We start from the raw sequence: 16,637 nt of genomic DNA, 5'->3' as shown, positions 1-16,637 counted from the left end.
ATCATCATGGCTCCCAGATTAGGAATAAAACAAAGGGGCCCGGGGTGGAAACAATGAGTGCAGTTGGGTTACTGCAAAGATCCAGGCCAGAAATCCAGGCACAGTGGCACACGCCTGAGCCCCAGACAATTCCACCTACTGGTCCTACTCTGTGGCCTACTGGTCCAAGTCCAGCCCTGACTGACTTCTGGGCTTGTAATGTCTAAAAACGCTCCCTGCTGATGCTTTGCTGATAAACTAGTCACTTTATCATTACAGAATCATTCACTGAGCATCGACTACGTAACCAGCATTGGGTTGGGTGCCAGAGATCCAAAGCTGACAGACACCAGAACCTGCTCTCCAGGAAACCAGAGGCCGTGGAGACAGCCAGCAGGTGTCTGTCAGTACTGGGAGCCGTGAGAGCAGGGAGAGGGTGCTGGCTGAGGAACCAGGGGTAATGTCCCTGGGGAGGCCCGGGAAAAGGGGAGTTTTGAGGCAAAGGTAAGTCCTGGGAAGGCAGGGGGTGAAGGAAACCCATGGAGCGAGGCAGGGCTCCCATGGAGAGGATGCGCCGGCCCGTCTCCCCTGTGTGGAGCTGAACTCCAGAACCGCTGAGTGAACGGGAACCCAGGCTGCAGGAGAGTCTTCACTTTGGCCCGAGGGTTACTGTGAAAAGTGCTGATGTCCCAGGAGCTCTGCCAGGGAGCTTACTTCATTAATCTGACCATGTATCCATTTAAAATACATTCTAGTGTCTACCATATTTAGGCCCTGGATTACCCTGGAATACGTTCAGGATGCCTGTTTTAGAGATTCTGATGATTTAAATATTGGTAAATTTTTTAACTAAATATTTTCTGTTAGGCTTTTAAAAACTAAGAATACTAAGATTTTAGGTATGAAAGCATTCAGCCTTGGTGGTTAAATTTTGGTAAGAATTGGAAAATCATTCAGGGATCCTGACTTAACAATTATGTGGATCATTTCAGGCATCAGTAAGGAAAAGTTAACACGAAGGAAACGACCTAAGCACACATATTAAGAAATAAGGAGAAAGTGCTAGCAATGAGATGCTTTTCCGCTCTTATGTTTTACTGAGCAATGCAAAGTCAAACTGAAAAACAGGAAATGACATATTACGAAATAGACATATAAAATTTAATCCCTTTGGTTTAAAATACATTTTCAATGATACAATTAAAAATAACACACAAGACAAAATCAATTTCATAAAAAATATAAAATAGTTATATGACCCATATCCCATACCTTATCTTAGAAAACCAGCAATTGAGTTCCCATACGTCATTAGAATACTTTAACCTAAGACTGTTACTACCAGTCCATTTACACGAATGACCTAGCCTAGTTCCCTGAACCTAAAGATACCCGTGACTTTGTTATAAAATTCCATATTTTAGTATTTTTATATATTTAAATGTGTACAAAATGTTCCCCTGCCACAGTAACGTATTTTTATAAATTCATGAATGTTTTCTAGAATTGTTAACATACAAGATAATCAAAGCACGAAGGCTCTGATGTGTGAAAAAACAATCATTTCTCAAAACAGGAAGATGAGAACCCCATTTCGAGTTGTATCACTTGGTACACAATACTTGCAATCTGTGTGCTGTAATTACAGTGTTTCTTCACTCTAAGTGCATCTGACTGATACTAGCATAACAAAAGACGTGATTGCAGTAGTGTTTTTCTTTTACTTCATTTGTTAAACAGTGCAGAAATCCAATTAACAACATTCTCAATAGCAAACAGAATCTCTGTCATTTGAGAAGGTTTTGCTATGCTACAGAATGACTGTGTTTAGAAAAACAGAGAAAAAGGTTTTTAGTGGGTTTCACTAAGCACAGTATTCTATCTGCTTGGTATACATCATCAAAAATAACTTAACCTTTGTCTAGGGCAAGTCTTTAAGGTAGCTCTTACTGCATATCTTCACTATATGTACACAGACACCATATTTATATATTATATATTTATATAAGACATGTATGTACACATTTACAGACCTTCAAAAATATATTGCACTTATATACAATGCAGCTTTATCTGAACTGAATCCATACTGTAACCCATTAACATTCTTCATGAGAAAGGCAGTTGATATGTCCAAGAAAGTCGCAAAGGAAGATTTCAGTAACATGCCCTGTTTAGTAAACATCTGGTGGAGAATGAGAGGTTAAGGGAGAGAGGGCTCACCCCTGTACTCTTCAGGTGCGCTCCCACTAACCTGAGGCAGTGGAGTTGTACTGAATTCAGGCAAGGGCACGAAATCTTAAAGCCAAGCCTATCGCCTTTTCTGACTTCCACTAGCGAGCAGGCCCACGGCATTGTAGGCACAAGGCAGATATCCCAATATTTTGATAAATAACGTAGCAGATGTCCTAAAGCTTCCCAGAGACTCTGTTAACTCTTGGAATAAAGTTTTCACTTTAAATCCTGTATATATCAGGACATTCAAACATAATGGTATATGGATTTCTCTTTCATCTGAAAAACGCCAATGCAATAGATTAAATGCTACCACCAAGCCAGATGCAGCCCCGCCTCCAACCTGCAAGGAACCCCTTCCCTTGACATAGAGCTGTGCTGCCGACATGGCTGACTGGGGTTACCTGCACTTGCCAAACCATAAGATCTAGAAACACTTGCACTGAACTCCTGGGGAGCTGTGGCCTGCGGGCCTTTAGATCTCAGTCAGGGTGAGCTTGTACGACCCCCCAGCTTCTTCAATCTGCAGCTGGAAGGTGTCCTCATTGGAGTAATGCTTCACAATGTTGTCGTCCATGTTCACCAGGATCCTGGATGGGGAGGGACAAGACAAGCCAACTTCACTCCCACTCAGTTCTGAAGTCAGACCTAGATTTAACTGTTAGCTCTCCCACTTACTAGTTGCGGTATGTGAGGCAAATTATTTAAATCTCTTTAAGCCTCAACTTCCTCATCTATAAAATGGGGATAATAGTAGTACCCATCTTACAGGATTGTTGAGAGAACTGAGTTAGGAGGAAATCAGGTGATACATTTCTATCACAGCATTTGGAAAATGAAATATACTAGCTTATTTATGATTACTATCTCCAGCATGTATTTAATAGTAGTCACTTGCTAAATGGTACTTGGCTCATACCTGTGATCCCAGCACTTTGGGACACTGAGGCAGGAGAATCACTTGAGTCCAAGAGTTTGAGACCAGCCTGGATAATACAGCAAGATCCCATTTCTACAGAAAAATTTTAAAAACTAGCTGCATGATGGTATATGCCTGTAGTCCCTGCTACTTGGGAAGATGAGGTGAAAGGACTGCCTGAGCCCAGGAGTTCAAGGATACAGTGAGCTACGATTGCACCACTGGACTCCAGCCTGGGCGACAGAGTGAAACCATCTCTAAACGAATAAAGCAAAAGCACATCAATAACACTAACTTACACGATGTGAAGCCACAGCCCCCTGATATATTGCACACTCCAGCAAGTTAGCCTCCAAGTTTAAATGAACTACTATTATCAAACAAAAAATAAAGAACAAAAAAACAAGAAAACAAACAAAAATAAATTAACTACTATTAAGTCCAACTCTTTCCACTAGAACCATCTAGAAATTTCCCATTAGAATTTGTTTTAAAACTAAGCCAAAAAATTCTTATGCTAGCCAATGCTTATCCATGCCAAACATCATAGACAGACAAAAAAGAACTAAAAATACTAATTCCTGGACAAAGCAGCAATATGATATAACTTGGAAATAGGATCCTGGGCAGGAGGGTAGAGCAGAGCATGGGCTGCAGAGGGAGCAGATACCAACCGTGGCTCCTACAAGCCTCTCGAGCTCTGAGCCTCAGCTGACTGTCTATAAACTATGAACAAGCCCTAAGACCAGCTGAGAAAGAAGACGTGAAGACCCAGCACAGCACCGTGGGACGTGCCCAACCCAGTGCGTGGCTCCAACGGGCTTGACGCACGGAGGTGCTGCCCTGGCCATCCTCAGTGGCGCTGGCCACACACCCTGGAGTGTGGAGCCATGGCACTGCTGCCAGGCATGTGGAGGGCAAAGAAGGTGACTTGGAGAAACAATACACAAAGATCTCCTCAAGGCAGATCAATTTTATCTAAGTAATTTCGTATATAATTTAGAAAAGCCACATTCTAGCACCCAGGTTTCTTCGGCTGCTTCTGGACTGGACACAAGGCGCACTGGCACACGGGGTGTGTCGCTAGTGTGCGCAGTGTGCTACACTGGTGCTGGGGGTGTCAACAGCACTGGGGGGTGCGTCTCACTGGCACTGCGGGGGGCATTGGCACTTTCCTTGCTCAGCCCTTCAGACAGGACACAGTGGCTGCTTACCCCTTTTTACACTTCTTGAATATTTTCCCAATCTTGTCATGGGGAACATCGTATTTGTCTGAGATCTAAAAGAGGAAAGAAAAATAATTACAAAACCCTGTATCAAGGCTTTAGAAACCAAACAACAAATACATACACATGTGCATAGTCACTCGACTTTGTTTTTCCAAAACGCAGACACAAAGACATGGAAAAGCCCCAGCTCGCGTGCTGGGGGCCTCCCCCTCTCCTCAGCCCGGCTGCCCTCGCTGTAATGAGCTTCTCTGTGTAAACTCCGGCTGTCTTCCTTTCAGGGCATAGAGGCGATTTTTAATATTTTAAAAGAGAATGGGCAAACAGCTGATTCACTCTAGATCAAACATTGCACTTGTCATCCAGACCATCCTCAGGTTGGCATCACCAGCTTAACCTCAAGCCACAGAGCAAAGTTCAAGGTGGTGCTGAGAAACGGAGCCTCAGGTGACGAACTTGTAGATCCCGCCAACCTTCCAAACACATGTGTTTCAGACCAGACCCTAGCTCCGAGTTCTCACCACACAAACCCTTTTTCTTTTCTGTACCAGTGGATAATACTTTGTGTTCTGATACGTAAGACCTGTCATGAGTTCCCTGTGAGCCATGAACAGTTATGCTTGCCCAGTAACTCTGCATCCTCTTCACTCTCCTCTCTCCCTGTAATCAGAGTAGGCACAATTCTTTTTTTTTTTTTTGAGTCGGAGTCTTGCTATGCCAGGCTGGAGCGCAGTGGCAGGATCTCAGCTCACTGCAACCTCCACCTCCCTGGTTCAAGCGATTCTCCTGCCTCAGCCTCCCGAGTAGCTGGGATTACAGCCACCCACCTGGCCAATTTGCATGATTCTTAAGACATGATGAAGGGTCATCAAAAGGCAAGAAAAGAGAAACTCAGGGGACATCCCAGGAGGCAGGAAGTGACAGTGGGAACAGCACTGCCTGTGCTGTGGGCAGGCAGGGATGCACTGAATGACACCCGTGGACTTGGGCCGCCTGGCTGAGAGACCGCACAGCAGCTCCCCAAACCTACGCCCCATCTCCCCGCTTTATCGTCTTCATTGCACTTATCAGTACCTGAAAAATGACCTCAACTTCTTTGCTCATTTTGGTGTCTCTGTCTTCCTAACTAGAACATAAACTCCATTCAGCACTGTCACTGACGCTCGTAACTCCAGTGCCCGCCACAGTGCCTGGCATGAAGCGAGCCCTTTATCAAGATGTGTTAAATGAATTCAACATACTACAGTCATCAGAGGGAGCTAGGGGAGATGCTTTTAGCCCAATTATGGACACACTTTGAGCTTAAAGATCTCTACAGTCTATAGGAGACAGGTTGGTAAATATCTGCACTCAGTGCTGCTAACATGCGTTTTTCCAGGGCACAGCCGGAACAGGAAATTAACATAGCAGCTTTCCACGTTTCCTCTCTTACTGATATCCCCACAGGGAGCATGGGGTCAGTTTATTCCAGCCTCATGCTGAGATCCTTGTAAGATGGACATATGGCCATCACTGGTTACACGTCTACTTTCTCTGCAATAGGCTGTGGTGAGGTATTGATACAAGTTCAGTAATTTCCTAGGATTGGGAGTTTCAAAGGTAGACTGAGGAGCCACTGTTTTTATTATGTATGAAGTTTTTAAGATTGTACCTGATTAAAAATCATTTTTGTTAGCTTCTAAGTGGCTTGCTAAATGGCAATCTCCCTTTAACCACGTATATAAAAATTAAATGATTTCATAGGCCATCACAAATGCATTCACTTCAGTGGAACAGGTATGACTGAGTGACTATGTGAGTTAAGATCCCTGGGTGAGGATAAAATGTGGGACGCACAATGACTCAAGAAAGGTGTCAAGGATTCCAGAAGGTCTGACAAAGGATTTGGATCATCTGATAAAGTGTTTCAGTGAAATTCTATGTATGTGTCCTTTCATTTTGTACAGGGGATTACAGAGTTGATCCTACTTACAGCTTCCATCAAGCCCTTCAAAGATGGGGTTTTGAGCATCAGGGCATCAAAGACTTCTTCTGACTCCTTTCGAACGTAGAGCAGCACTAATCAATCCCCAACCAGGAATGACGAAGGGAAGAGAGAGAAAAAAGGATACAGTTCACATGAGCAAAAGAGGAAAACAGACCATGGTACCAGCCAAAATAAAAACCACATTCACATCAAGGATGGCAAGCATTAGCCAGTCTCAATTCTGTTTTAAGAACATGGGTTTCAGCTTCTCTGAACTTTGCTGTAAGTCCTAGCTCAAGCTAGATGTCAGTCTGATGGAAGAATTCCCAAGCACGTGAAACTGGAAAAAAAGTGCTTGAACCACTGATGCTTTTGATAGATTCCAAACCCATTTCTGATTTAAAATTCCCACTAAGACACGGAAACCAACACACCTCTCTTTGGTTCTTCTATCCGGGCCAGCTTGGTAGAAGGAGGGACAGCAAAGTCATCTTCTGTGCCGTACGGACCCCTTTTCAAGACAGAGCTGCAGTGATCCAAAATATGCCGTTAGCGATTCAACTTAACCAGCTGCATCAACAAAAGGTGTTTTAGAGCCTATCATGGAACTAGATTTAAAGTGACTTTCATTCTTTATCTAGTCCAGCTTCCTTATTTGTGGATGAAAAATTGGGCTGAAGGAAAATCCTGACTCCGGGGCTCATGGATATTCACAGGCAGACATGGGACCACACTCAGGCTCCCTGCAGCTATCTGCACTCTCATTAGATAAAGTTGCCTTCTCGAAGATGAGGCGCTTTGGTTTTTTTCTTTTTTTTGAGACAGGACCTCATTCTGTTGCTCAGGCTGGAGTGCAGTGGTGCAATCATGGATCATGGCTCACTGCAGCCTCAACCGCCCAGGCCCAAGCAATCCTTCCACCTCAGCCTCCCAGGTGGCGCACACCACCACGCCCAACTAATTGTTTTAATTTTGTAGAGATGGGTTCTCCCTATGTTGCCCAGGATGTTCTCAAATTCCTGGGCTCAAGCGATCTTCCTACCTTGGCCTCCCAAAGTGCTGGAATTATAGGCGTGAGCCACCGTGCCTGGCTATTGGGTGCTTCTTTTCAGGAAACACTATGGCGGAGGTAGGATCTGAGATAACCTTGTATAGGCAGTGACAAAGGAGATGATGTTTCAAAACACTTAGGAAGTGTGAGCAGGAAAACGTAGGGCCAGCCTGGCTCAAACAGAATGGCCCACAAGAAGCCATATCTAGAAATTTTGGGAAGCCGACTCTACCGTGAATGTCCTGATCCTTCAGTTCTAAGGAATTAAATTTTACATGGCAGGGAAGAGGGAATATTTGAAAGTTCTGTGAGACAGAGTGTGGTCCCCAAAGCGTGGTCAAGACTGGAGGGGACCCCAGGACCTTCAAGCAGAAAAAGCAGGGGAAGGAGAGGCTGGTGCGATCCGAGCACAGGACTCCACACATTTAAAATACGGTGGTGTCATGAAACCAGGGGAAAGAGAGGCTGGTGCGATCCGGGCACAGGGTTCCACGGGTTTAAAATACGGTGGTATCATGGAAGCCAGAAGGGGAGAACAGACCAAGGAGAGTCTGAGGAGAGAAAAGCTCAGATCGAGCGCCTGACTACCAGGGGCACCTGGCATGGAGGGTCCAGCAGGCGCTGTCATGGCGAGCAAGAGAAGAGGTAAATAACTGAAAGTGAAGGGAGGGAGTGCTGGATTTGGAGCAGAATGGCCACTTCGGGAGCTGGGGCTAAGCCTCCGAGACTCTGCCATCTCCGTTCCTAGCACACAGCAGCCATCTAGTGAAGGTGCCTGCAGGACTCAAGCCTGAAACACTAAGAATCAAAGGGGCAGTGCAGGACTCGCCTTCAGAGAGAGGCATGGTGGGTAACGTGTGGGGCATGAATGTCCCCAGTATGACGGTTTAACCCCTGGGAATGAATGGAACATGAGGGAAGAAGGATGCTGAGGAATGAACTTCCCATGGAAACCTTGGCTCTTTCCATCAGGATGCACCTTTCTGAGGGTAGATAACAGAAAGAGGGAGGCTGAGGCCGGAGGATTGCCTGAGAACAGGATTTCTACAATAATAATAATAATAACAACAACAACAACAACAATAATTAGATGGGTGTGGTGGCATGTGCATGTAGTCCCGCCTACTCGGGAGGCTGAGGCAGGAGGATCACTTGAGCCCAGGAGCTCAAGGCTGCAGTGAGCTGTGATTGCACCCCTGCAATCCTACATAGGCCTCAGAGCAAGACCCTGTCTCTAAAAGTAAAATGAAATAAAAACAAAAAGAATCTTTGCCTTGTTGAAAAAGTCCCAGAGCCATCAAGAAGGTTCTGATGGCCCAAAGAGGGATAGTGTCAGCCCCCTTCACTAGGCAGAGTGTCTGAGTAGGGGGCTGCCCGGCACAGGAAGGCAGAGCCCAATTCTGGGACAACCTGCGCATCAAAGTAAATGACTAATGAATCACAACTTATTGAATAAAACAGGAAACTATGAGTTCATACTGATAACCATAAATGAACGAGTAAACTGAAAGTTGGATGGGGAATGAGATATTTACAAAGCTACAATGCACCTCCCCAGGCAACACTTATTATCAAAGGAGCCACTCTGCAGTGGAGAAGCTGGCAGATACCACCTTAATGAAGTGACCAAAGAACACCATTAGTAACAAATAAACCGACATCAAGCGCCATCTGCTAGGACACACGGAGAACCAAGTCTCGCCTCTGTGACATCCCTGCCAGGCCTGGAATCTAACTATGAGAAAATAACAGACACAGGCAAACTGAGAAGAGTCTACAAAACAGCTGGTTGTAATCTTCAAAAATATTTGGTCAGAAAAGTTAAGGAGTGTTTAGTTCTAGACTGTAGAAGATTAACAAACATGACAACTAACTACAACATGTGATCCTGAACTGGATCCTTTTTTGTTATAAAGGACATTATTGGTGCAAATGTAGCAATGTGAATACTCTGGTCTTGACTGTGACACAGCAGGATGTCCTTGTTGCTAGGATATTAGGATATATACCCCACGATATTCAGGAGTGATGGGCCATCAGGTTGGCAACTTACCCTCAATGGCTCAGGGAAAAATGAGTTCTTTGTACTCTACTTGCAGTTTTTCTACAAGTTTGATATTTTTTCCATTATTAAAACAAAACAAAACATAAATCTTACCCTTCACTCTCCAATTCTTCGGAGGCAATGGGAAGGACCTAAGACCAAAGAAATAGATTGCTTTTCAAATGTATGCTCAAAATGTTTGATCATAAATGAATTATTCCTAAAATGGAAATAATTTTGAATTTGATCAATCTAATATAAAATCCTTAAACCTTATTTTTCAATAACCAGATTCTTACAGACGTCTTGAACTCCCCTAACTCAGTGGTTGCGCCAAATCTGGTCTAAAGCCAGTTTATGTAAATAGAGTCTTTACTGAAACAAAGCCATGCTCATTTATTCACATGCTGCTTATGGCCACGTGTACACTAGCGCGGCAGAGCTGAGCAGCACAGTGGAGACCGCGGGGTCCCAAAAGCCGAAAACCTTTACTGCCTAGCCCTTCACAAAAACAGTCTGCGAACCCCTGCTCACCTCCAGCTTCCCATTAGAAACTAAACGTACTGGCCACAGCTCCAAGAACTCTGACAAATCTTTAGTCCTTACGAATCTGTCCACAAAGTGCATGAAAGACTGTCTTTTTGATATTTATTTGCACTCAGCATAAAACCATGCTTCATTCTACTGAAGCTCCTATCTCTTGTAAGCCTTTGCCACAAAACAGGGAGTGACTATTTTTTAAAATTTAGCTTTAAATTTTAAAGCTAAGACATGCCAAGACATGGCCATTGGTAACTACATGTGGCAAGGACGGCTCAGTAACTGGAACCGTAAGAAAAGCCTTCGGATGTTCTTATGTTATGAGAGCTCCTTAACCTAGGTATTCCCCCAAGTTAAATCCAAAAAGATCACAGGCTCAAACTTCAAATTATGTGACTATTCTAGAATCTTTTAAATGAGTTAGGATATGTAGGTATGAAGAATGAACGAATGAATGAATACAAACAGAATAAAGTTGACAGGCTGCACTGCACCTTCCAATCAATGATGCTTACCATTTTTATTGCACGGGCATCATGTCACCCCAGCAGAATATGCCAAAGAGCTGACTAACTGGTCAAACCTCACTCAATTTTGGCTTCTATTTCCCATGAATAATGCCAAAGAATTTCCTTTTGCCATGCCTTCCTTCCTGGTAGCCTCCCCTGGGATCCTGGTTACCTACATGAGTGCCCCGCTGCAAGTTGGCAAAGTGCACGTCAGGAATGAAGAGGACAGGCTGAGTATCGAGATCAATGAAGGGTTTGAAAACCGTGATATCCAGTCGCTTGTGAGAGGGAAGCAGTGGTACTTTAACATCAGAAACTGAAAAAAAAAAATTAACAAAGAGGAAGCCAAGGTCAAAGGATTACATACAGACTGGATGCAGGCCACAGAGCTCTCGCCTCTGTGTAAGACACTCCAAGTGTAGCACTCTGTAAGATACAACAGGGCACGCTGCCTAAGAATCCCAGTTTATGTAAAGGAATTTGCTGTATGTATTTCCACTAAAATCAACTGAATTTTTTTTTTTTTTTTTGAGACGGAGTCTTGCTCTGTCGCCCGGGCTGGAGTGCAGTGGCCGGATCTCAGCTCACTGCAAGCTCCGCCTCCCAGGTTTACACCATTCTCCTGCCTCAGCCTCCTGTGTAGCTGGGACTACAGGCACCCGCCACCTCGCCCAGCTAGTTTTTTGTATTTTTTAGTAGAGACAGGGTTTCACCGTGTTAGCCAGGATGGTCTCAATCTCCTGACCTCGTGATCCGCCCGTCTCGGCCTCCCAAAGTGCTGGGATTACAGGCGTGGGCCACCGCGCCCAGCCAATCAACTGAATGTTTTATCAAATCAAAAGGGAAAAGGTATCTTCAAACACACATAGACACATATCCACAGAAGATTTGTGACAGAGGCGGAGCGTATTTAGTTTTCATTGGAAAGGCTAAAATTTATAATTATATAAACATAATTTGGGAGAAATTTCACCTCAGCTGTCCTCATTAAATAATTTACATTCCAACACTCACGGACCCACTGACTTCAGAACATACCAAGAAACTCGACAATAAGGTGAAGTGTAAGCATGTCCATCCAGTTTTTAATTTAGTAAGTTATAGACTTCATCTTCCCCAATAATCTGGCCCTGAAGTACTCAGTAATGAGGTCTCCTAGTTCGTCAGCTGCTCTCTGAAGTGTCACTGGGAGTTTGCACTTTGATACCAGTGGGAGAATCCTGACTGAGGTATTGCAGGGCAAATGTCTGCTGAGCCAGACAGACCATTCAAAAGAGCGTGCCAGAAGCCCACGTACTACGGATGGAACCCTACAGGCATGAGCAGCCCCTTCTTCATTGTAGAGACAAGGTTTTGTGAATATGAATACTGGTCACAGTTAAAAAAAAAAGAAAACAAGAAAACAAAGCTTTCCTGGTGAAATGTCCAAACAGCAGCCCTATAGATTCTGCAAATATTAAAATACTATACTTAAGAAACAAAATATGATCCTACTTGGAGTCAAGGCATCTTGAATTCTCAAGACCGTTATTATAACTTTAAAAAATCTAGACAAGTCCCAATTTTAACAGTGATTCATGCAGAACGTGTTGTCATTTTTCAAGACTGGAAGCAGGAGTCTGAACGAGAACTGACAGCCAAAAATGCTGAGGTCGGGAAAACCCGGGAATCTACCCTGTGGTCCCCAGGAAAACCCCCCGCTGAGCGGCATCTGCTGCTGATCTGAGGAAGAGGCAGCGCCACACTGCAGACAGGAAGAACACCCAGTCTTCTGTGTGCAAACTCCAGCCACCATTCAACGGAAAAGGTCTGAAGCTTGCCGGGAACATTTCTACTTACAGGCATTCAACTGGGAGCTGGGGTCAGGACACTTGCCTTTTCTTTTGCTTTGCTTTCGTTCTTCATCCCTGATTTTCCGCTCAGCTCCCTGTAGGTCAAGAGAAGACAAGATATGATTCTGTTTTCTGATCTTTAAAATATTTAACTCTTATCCTGACCAATGGAGTTTAGAAAAAGCCCTTCTCCCTTCTCTGGACAGGAACTCCATTACTTACTGTATTCATGAGGCTTACCATAGTAGTTTCTTCTAAAAAGATTAGTCTTAAAATTATATTTAATTCCATGAAATCACAGGGAACAACATTTATTTGAAAAACAAATAAAGCAAAATTCCGGCCGGGAGCAGTTGCTCACGCCTGTAATCCGAGCACTTTGGGAGGCTGAGGTGGGTGGATCATTTGAGGTCTGGAGTTTGAGGCCAGCCTGGCCAACATGGTGAAACTCCACCTCTACTAAAAATACAAAAATTAGCCAAGCGTGTAGCGGGCACCTGTAGTCCCAGCTACTTGGGAGGCTGAGGCAGGAGAATCGCTTGAACCCCTGAGAGGTGGAGGTTGCAGTGAGCCGAGATCACACCACTACACTCCAGCCTGGGTGACAAAGCGAAACTAGTCTCAAAAAAAAAAAAAAAAAAGCAAAATTCCTCCTTATAACGGATGTGGTCATGTTAAATGAAAGCTGAGAAAATCTGAGTATACCACACGCCTGCAAAGACACAAGGGTATCTTCCCTTTCTCCAGGAGGAAAAGGAAATGAAAGAAAAAAACTAGGTTGGCCCTACTGTTGAGTATACTCTCCTATATGGCCAAGGTTATCACTGAAAGCTGTAATTCAGTCCAAGGGCCTGGCATCAACCATGTGGCAGATCTGACCAAGCTGAATTCACAAAGTGAAGATGGAACTAGAAATCTGCATAATCACTTAAAAGAGAAAAAGTGGGCCGGGCACGGGGGCTCACGCTTGTAATCCCAGCACTTTGGGAGGCCGCGGTGGGTAGATCACTTGAGGCCAGGAGTTCAAGACCAGCCTGGCCAACATGGTGAAACCCTGTCTCCACTAAAAATACAAAAAAATCAGCTGGGCGTGGTGGTGCATGCCTGTAATCCCAGCTACTCAGGAGGCTGAGGCACGAGAATCACTTGAACCCGGGAGGCAGAGATTGCAGTGAGCTGGGATCGCACCACTGTACTCCAGTCTGGGTGACAGAGTGAGACTCCCTCAAAGAAAAAAGAGAAAAAGTGTACTCAGAGTCCCAGAAAAAGGACACTCATGTACTCTGTATACTAACTGCGCAAAGACTGATAGTACCACGCAACTGAACCCACAACAATTTTCAAAAGAATCATATTAGTAATAAACACGACCTAAAGGCAAGCAATTAAGCATATTTAAAAACATTACATTTAATCATTTTGCTTGACTTACTAGAATTTCTGGATGGTACAGATTTCTTTACATAGTTATCCAGTTAAGGATGAACTGGTAGCTTATTTTTCTGTTAAATAAATTTGCGGATAGCAAAGAGAGGCAATAAAAATCCCACTGATCGTAGCATTATTATACAATAAAACACTTTAAAAACAGAAAACCACCTTCTGCCTTTTCTAGAAGGTGGTAGCATATTAACATAGTAAATATACAACCTGCTTATAAAAATTGCTATGTAACATTGACATAACAGTCCCTCCTTGACACAGAAAAACAGGTAAATACCCCAATCTCCTTGCCATTATTGTATGAAGTTGGTCTGGGTCTCCCTGTCCGTTCTAACAGTCTAACCATAACTTCATTCTGATGATAAACACCACCCTCCTCCAAAAGGTGGAGGGTGCAGTCCCGTATTACAAAACAGGACTGTCCCTCCTTATTTACCTGTATATCTATAAAGAATAAGGCATTTCTGCTTCTACATAACATGGAGTAACACAGATCACATTTACCCTCCACCCTGAAACAACAACAAAAACCAGACAAAATGCATAAAACAAGAATGCGAGGCCCTGACCAGTAGGCAACTAAACAACAGGGAGAACAAGAACGCGTGGCAAGTCCTAAAACCATGCTGGCTGCTGCCTTCAGAGTTCCCAGGCTGTGGCACGGGAGGGGGAGCCCATGTATTCTCAGTCCAGGTGCCCAGGGTTGAGGAGACAGAGCTGGAAGTCCACAGAGATCAAGGCAGCAGGACAAAGTACCAAAGAAGAAAAAGCTCCGAGATCTTTAGGGTGGCCAGGCACCAACAGGTACAGAGGTACCAGGAAGTTGCCCAAGGCTGGGGGTCAGGGTTGGGAACTGACATCTGAAAAGATTAGAGAAACAGTTCCCGAAACTCACACAGAGCCAGAAACAGTACCTGTTCCCACCATATGGGGTGGACTGGAAATCCTTGTAATGAGGATTATTACAAGGAAACAATATAACTGGAAAAACTTGTAATGAGCAGGACACTTGGTAGAATATTCAGGAAAATCCTGCTCAGGAGCACAGAATGATTAGCCTTATATTGAGCACAGCTCCAGATCCGCCTATCAAATCATAGACATAAGATCTGAAAGATCAAATGGTTTCCAAGCAACTTAACCAGATTTCAGGACAAAATTCAAGGAGATTCACAATAATATAAAAATGTCGAGCACCCAGGAAGGTGAAAATCACCGAATGCCACACAAAGAGTAAACACGATCCAAAAAACCCGAAAAAGGCCTCAGACTCATTCACTGTGCTCAGCCACTGTGCTTTGTATACCTGATGCAAAAGCCAGGGTGAAAGACCAGGACTCTGACAGCAAACATACTTCCAGTTACCTAGCCCCTTCTAAAAATCTCAATAAAAGACAAGCTCCCTTAACAGGATGAAAAGAACTGCCCCCCTCCCCCGCCGAAAATAGGTCCAACATTTTTGAGTTGGAAAAAGTCAAGATCTTGCTGTCTTAGTTCAATGGACCGTCCACTCATCTGCAGTTGCTCCCCAGTTCCGAGCCAGCACAAACTTTCCCCTCAAGACTCGACGCACCTTCCAGACTCTCCCTGTATCAAATTCAGCTCAGCCCCTGGCTCTGCACTGGGCAAAAGTAAGCCTCTCTTCTCCAGATAAAAAGGAGCCACACCAGGGAAAACAGGTCATGCAGAGCTCCCTCTGGGCCTTGCACTGTGAAGGCACAGCCCTTTGTGATTCATCCAATCAGACACAGCTGAAGAAGAGCTTCCGTGCAGGGTTGACTGCCTAAACCTTCAGCAGCTGGGCTCAGAGGGGCCTGTGCACACCTCCTTTACTTATCAGACATGCCCAACAGAATGTACTCATCAATCCTTCTAATCTTTCAGTTAAAAAGTAATTTTAAAAATCTCTCTATAATGTGTCTTTGCAAGGCCAAAACAATAATTAAGCTATTTTAGGCCAGGCACAGTGGCTCACACCTGTAATCCCAGCACTCTGGGAAGCCAAGGTGGGCGGATCACATGAGGCCAGGAGTTCAAGACCAGCCTGGCCAACCTGGCAAAACCCTGTCTCTATTAAAAATACAAAAATTAGCTAGGTGTGGTGGGTGCACATCTGTAATCTCAGCTACTGGAGAGACTAAGGCACAAGAATCGTTTGAACCCGGGAGGCAGAGGCTGCAGTGAGCCGAGATTGCGCCACTGCACTCCAGCATGGGCAACAGAGCCAGACTCTGTCTCAAAAAAAAAAAAAAAGCTGTTTTACACTTTCGGAAGCCAAGGTGGGAGGATCACTTGAGGCCAGGAGTTCAAGACTAGCCTGGGCAACATGGCGGGAACCCTTCTCCACAAAAAAATTAAAAAATTAGCTGGGTGTGATGGGATGTGCCGTAGTCCCAACCACTTAGGAGACTGAGTTCGGGGGATCGCTTGAGCCCAGGAGGTTGAGGCTACAGTAAGCAGTAATTGCACCACTGAATTCCAGCCTAGATGATAGAGTGAGACCTCATCTCTGATAAAGGCTGGGTGCGGTGGCTCACACCTGTAATCCTAGCACTCTGGGAGGCCGAGGTGGGCAGATTACTTGAGCTCAGGAGTTGGAGACCAGCCTGGGCAATATGGCGGAACCCCATCTCTACTAAAAATACAAAAAACTAGCCGGGCATGGTGGTGTGCATCTGTAATCCCAACTACTGGGGAGGCTGAGGCAGGAGAATTGCTTGAACCCAGGAGGCAGAGGTTGCAGTGAGCTGAGATTGCACCACTGCACTCCAGCCTGGGCGACAGAGCGAGACTGTCTCAAAAATAAAATAAAATAAAATAAATAAATAAATAAAATAATTTTAAAAGTTATTATATATTAGCAGCTATATTCTCATTTTGACATTAAATATTA

At 44.4% G+C, this 16,637-nt stretch overlaps 1 protein-coding gene across 2 annotated transcripts in view; it reads right to left on the bottom strand.

The window, feature by feature from the left end:
- Window positions 1-1,118: 1,118 nt before the first annotated feature.
- The window catches only part of GRHL1 (grainyhead like transcription factor 1), a 51,635-nt gene continuing 36,116 nt past the window's right edge, over window positions 1,119-16,637 (bottom strand). For both annotated transcript variants that reach the window (XM_025353909.1, XM_025353910.1), the window contains exons 10-16: window positions 12,345-12,396; window positions 10,646-10,785; window positions 9,535-9,572; window positions 6,760-6,851; window positions 6,332-6,417; window positions 4,348-4,412; window positions 1,119-2,804 (exon numbers count right to left, since the gene is read on the bottom strand). In XM_025353909.1, the coding sequence (XP_025209694.1) occupies window positions 2,690-2,804; window positions 4,348-4,412; window positions 6,332-6,417; window positions 6,760-6,851; window positions 9,535-9,572; window positions 10,646-10,785; window positions 12,345-12,396 (588 nt within the window). In that variant the 3' untranslated portion in view covers window positions 1,119-2,689. The remainder of the gene's footprint in view (window positions 2,805-4,347; window positions 4,413-6,331; window positions 6,418-6,759; window positions 6,852-9,534; window positions 9,573-10,645; window positions 10,786-12,344; window positions 12,397-16,637) is intronic.

Source organism: Theropithecus gelada, chromosome 13, assembly GCF_003255815.1.
Source record: "Theropithecus gelada isolate Dixy chromosome 13, Tgel_1.0, whole genome shotgun sequence".
Classification (NCBI taxonomy): domain Eukaryota; kingdom Metazoa; phylum Chordata; class Mammalia; order Primates; family Cercopithecidae; genus Theropithecus; species Theropithecus gelada.
The sequence above is the reverse complement of the archived record's forward strand: the minus strand, read 5'-3'. Positions and strand labels throughout refer to the sequence as shown.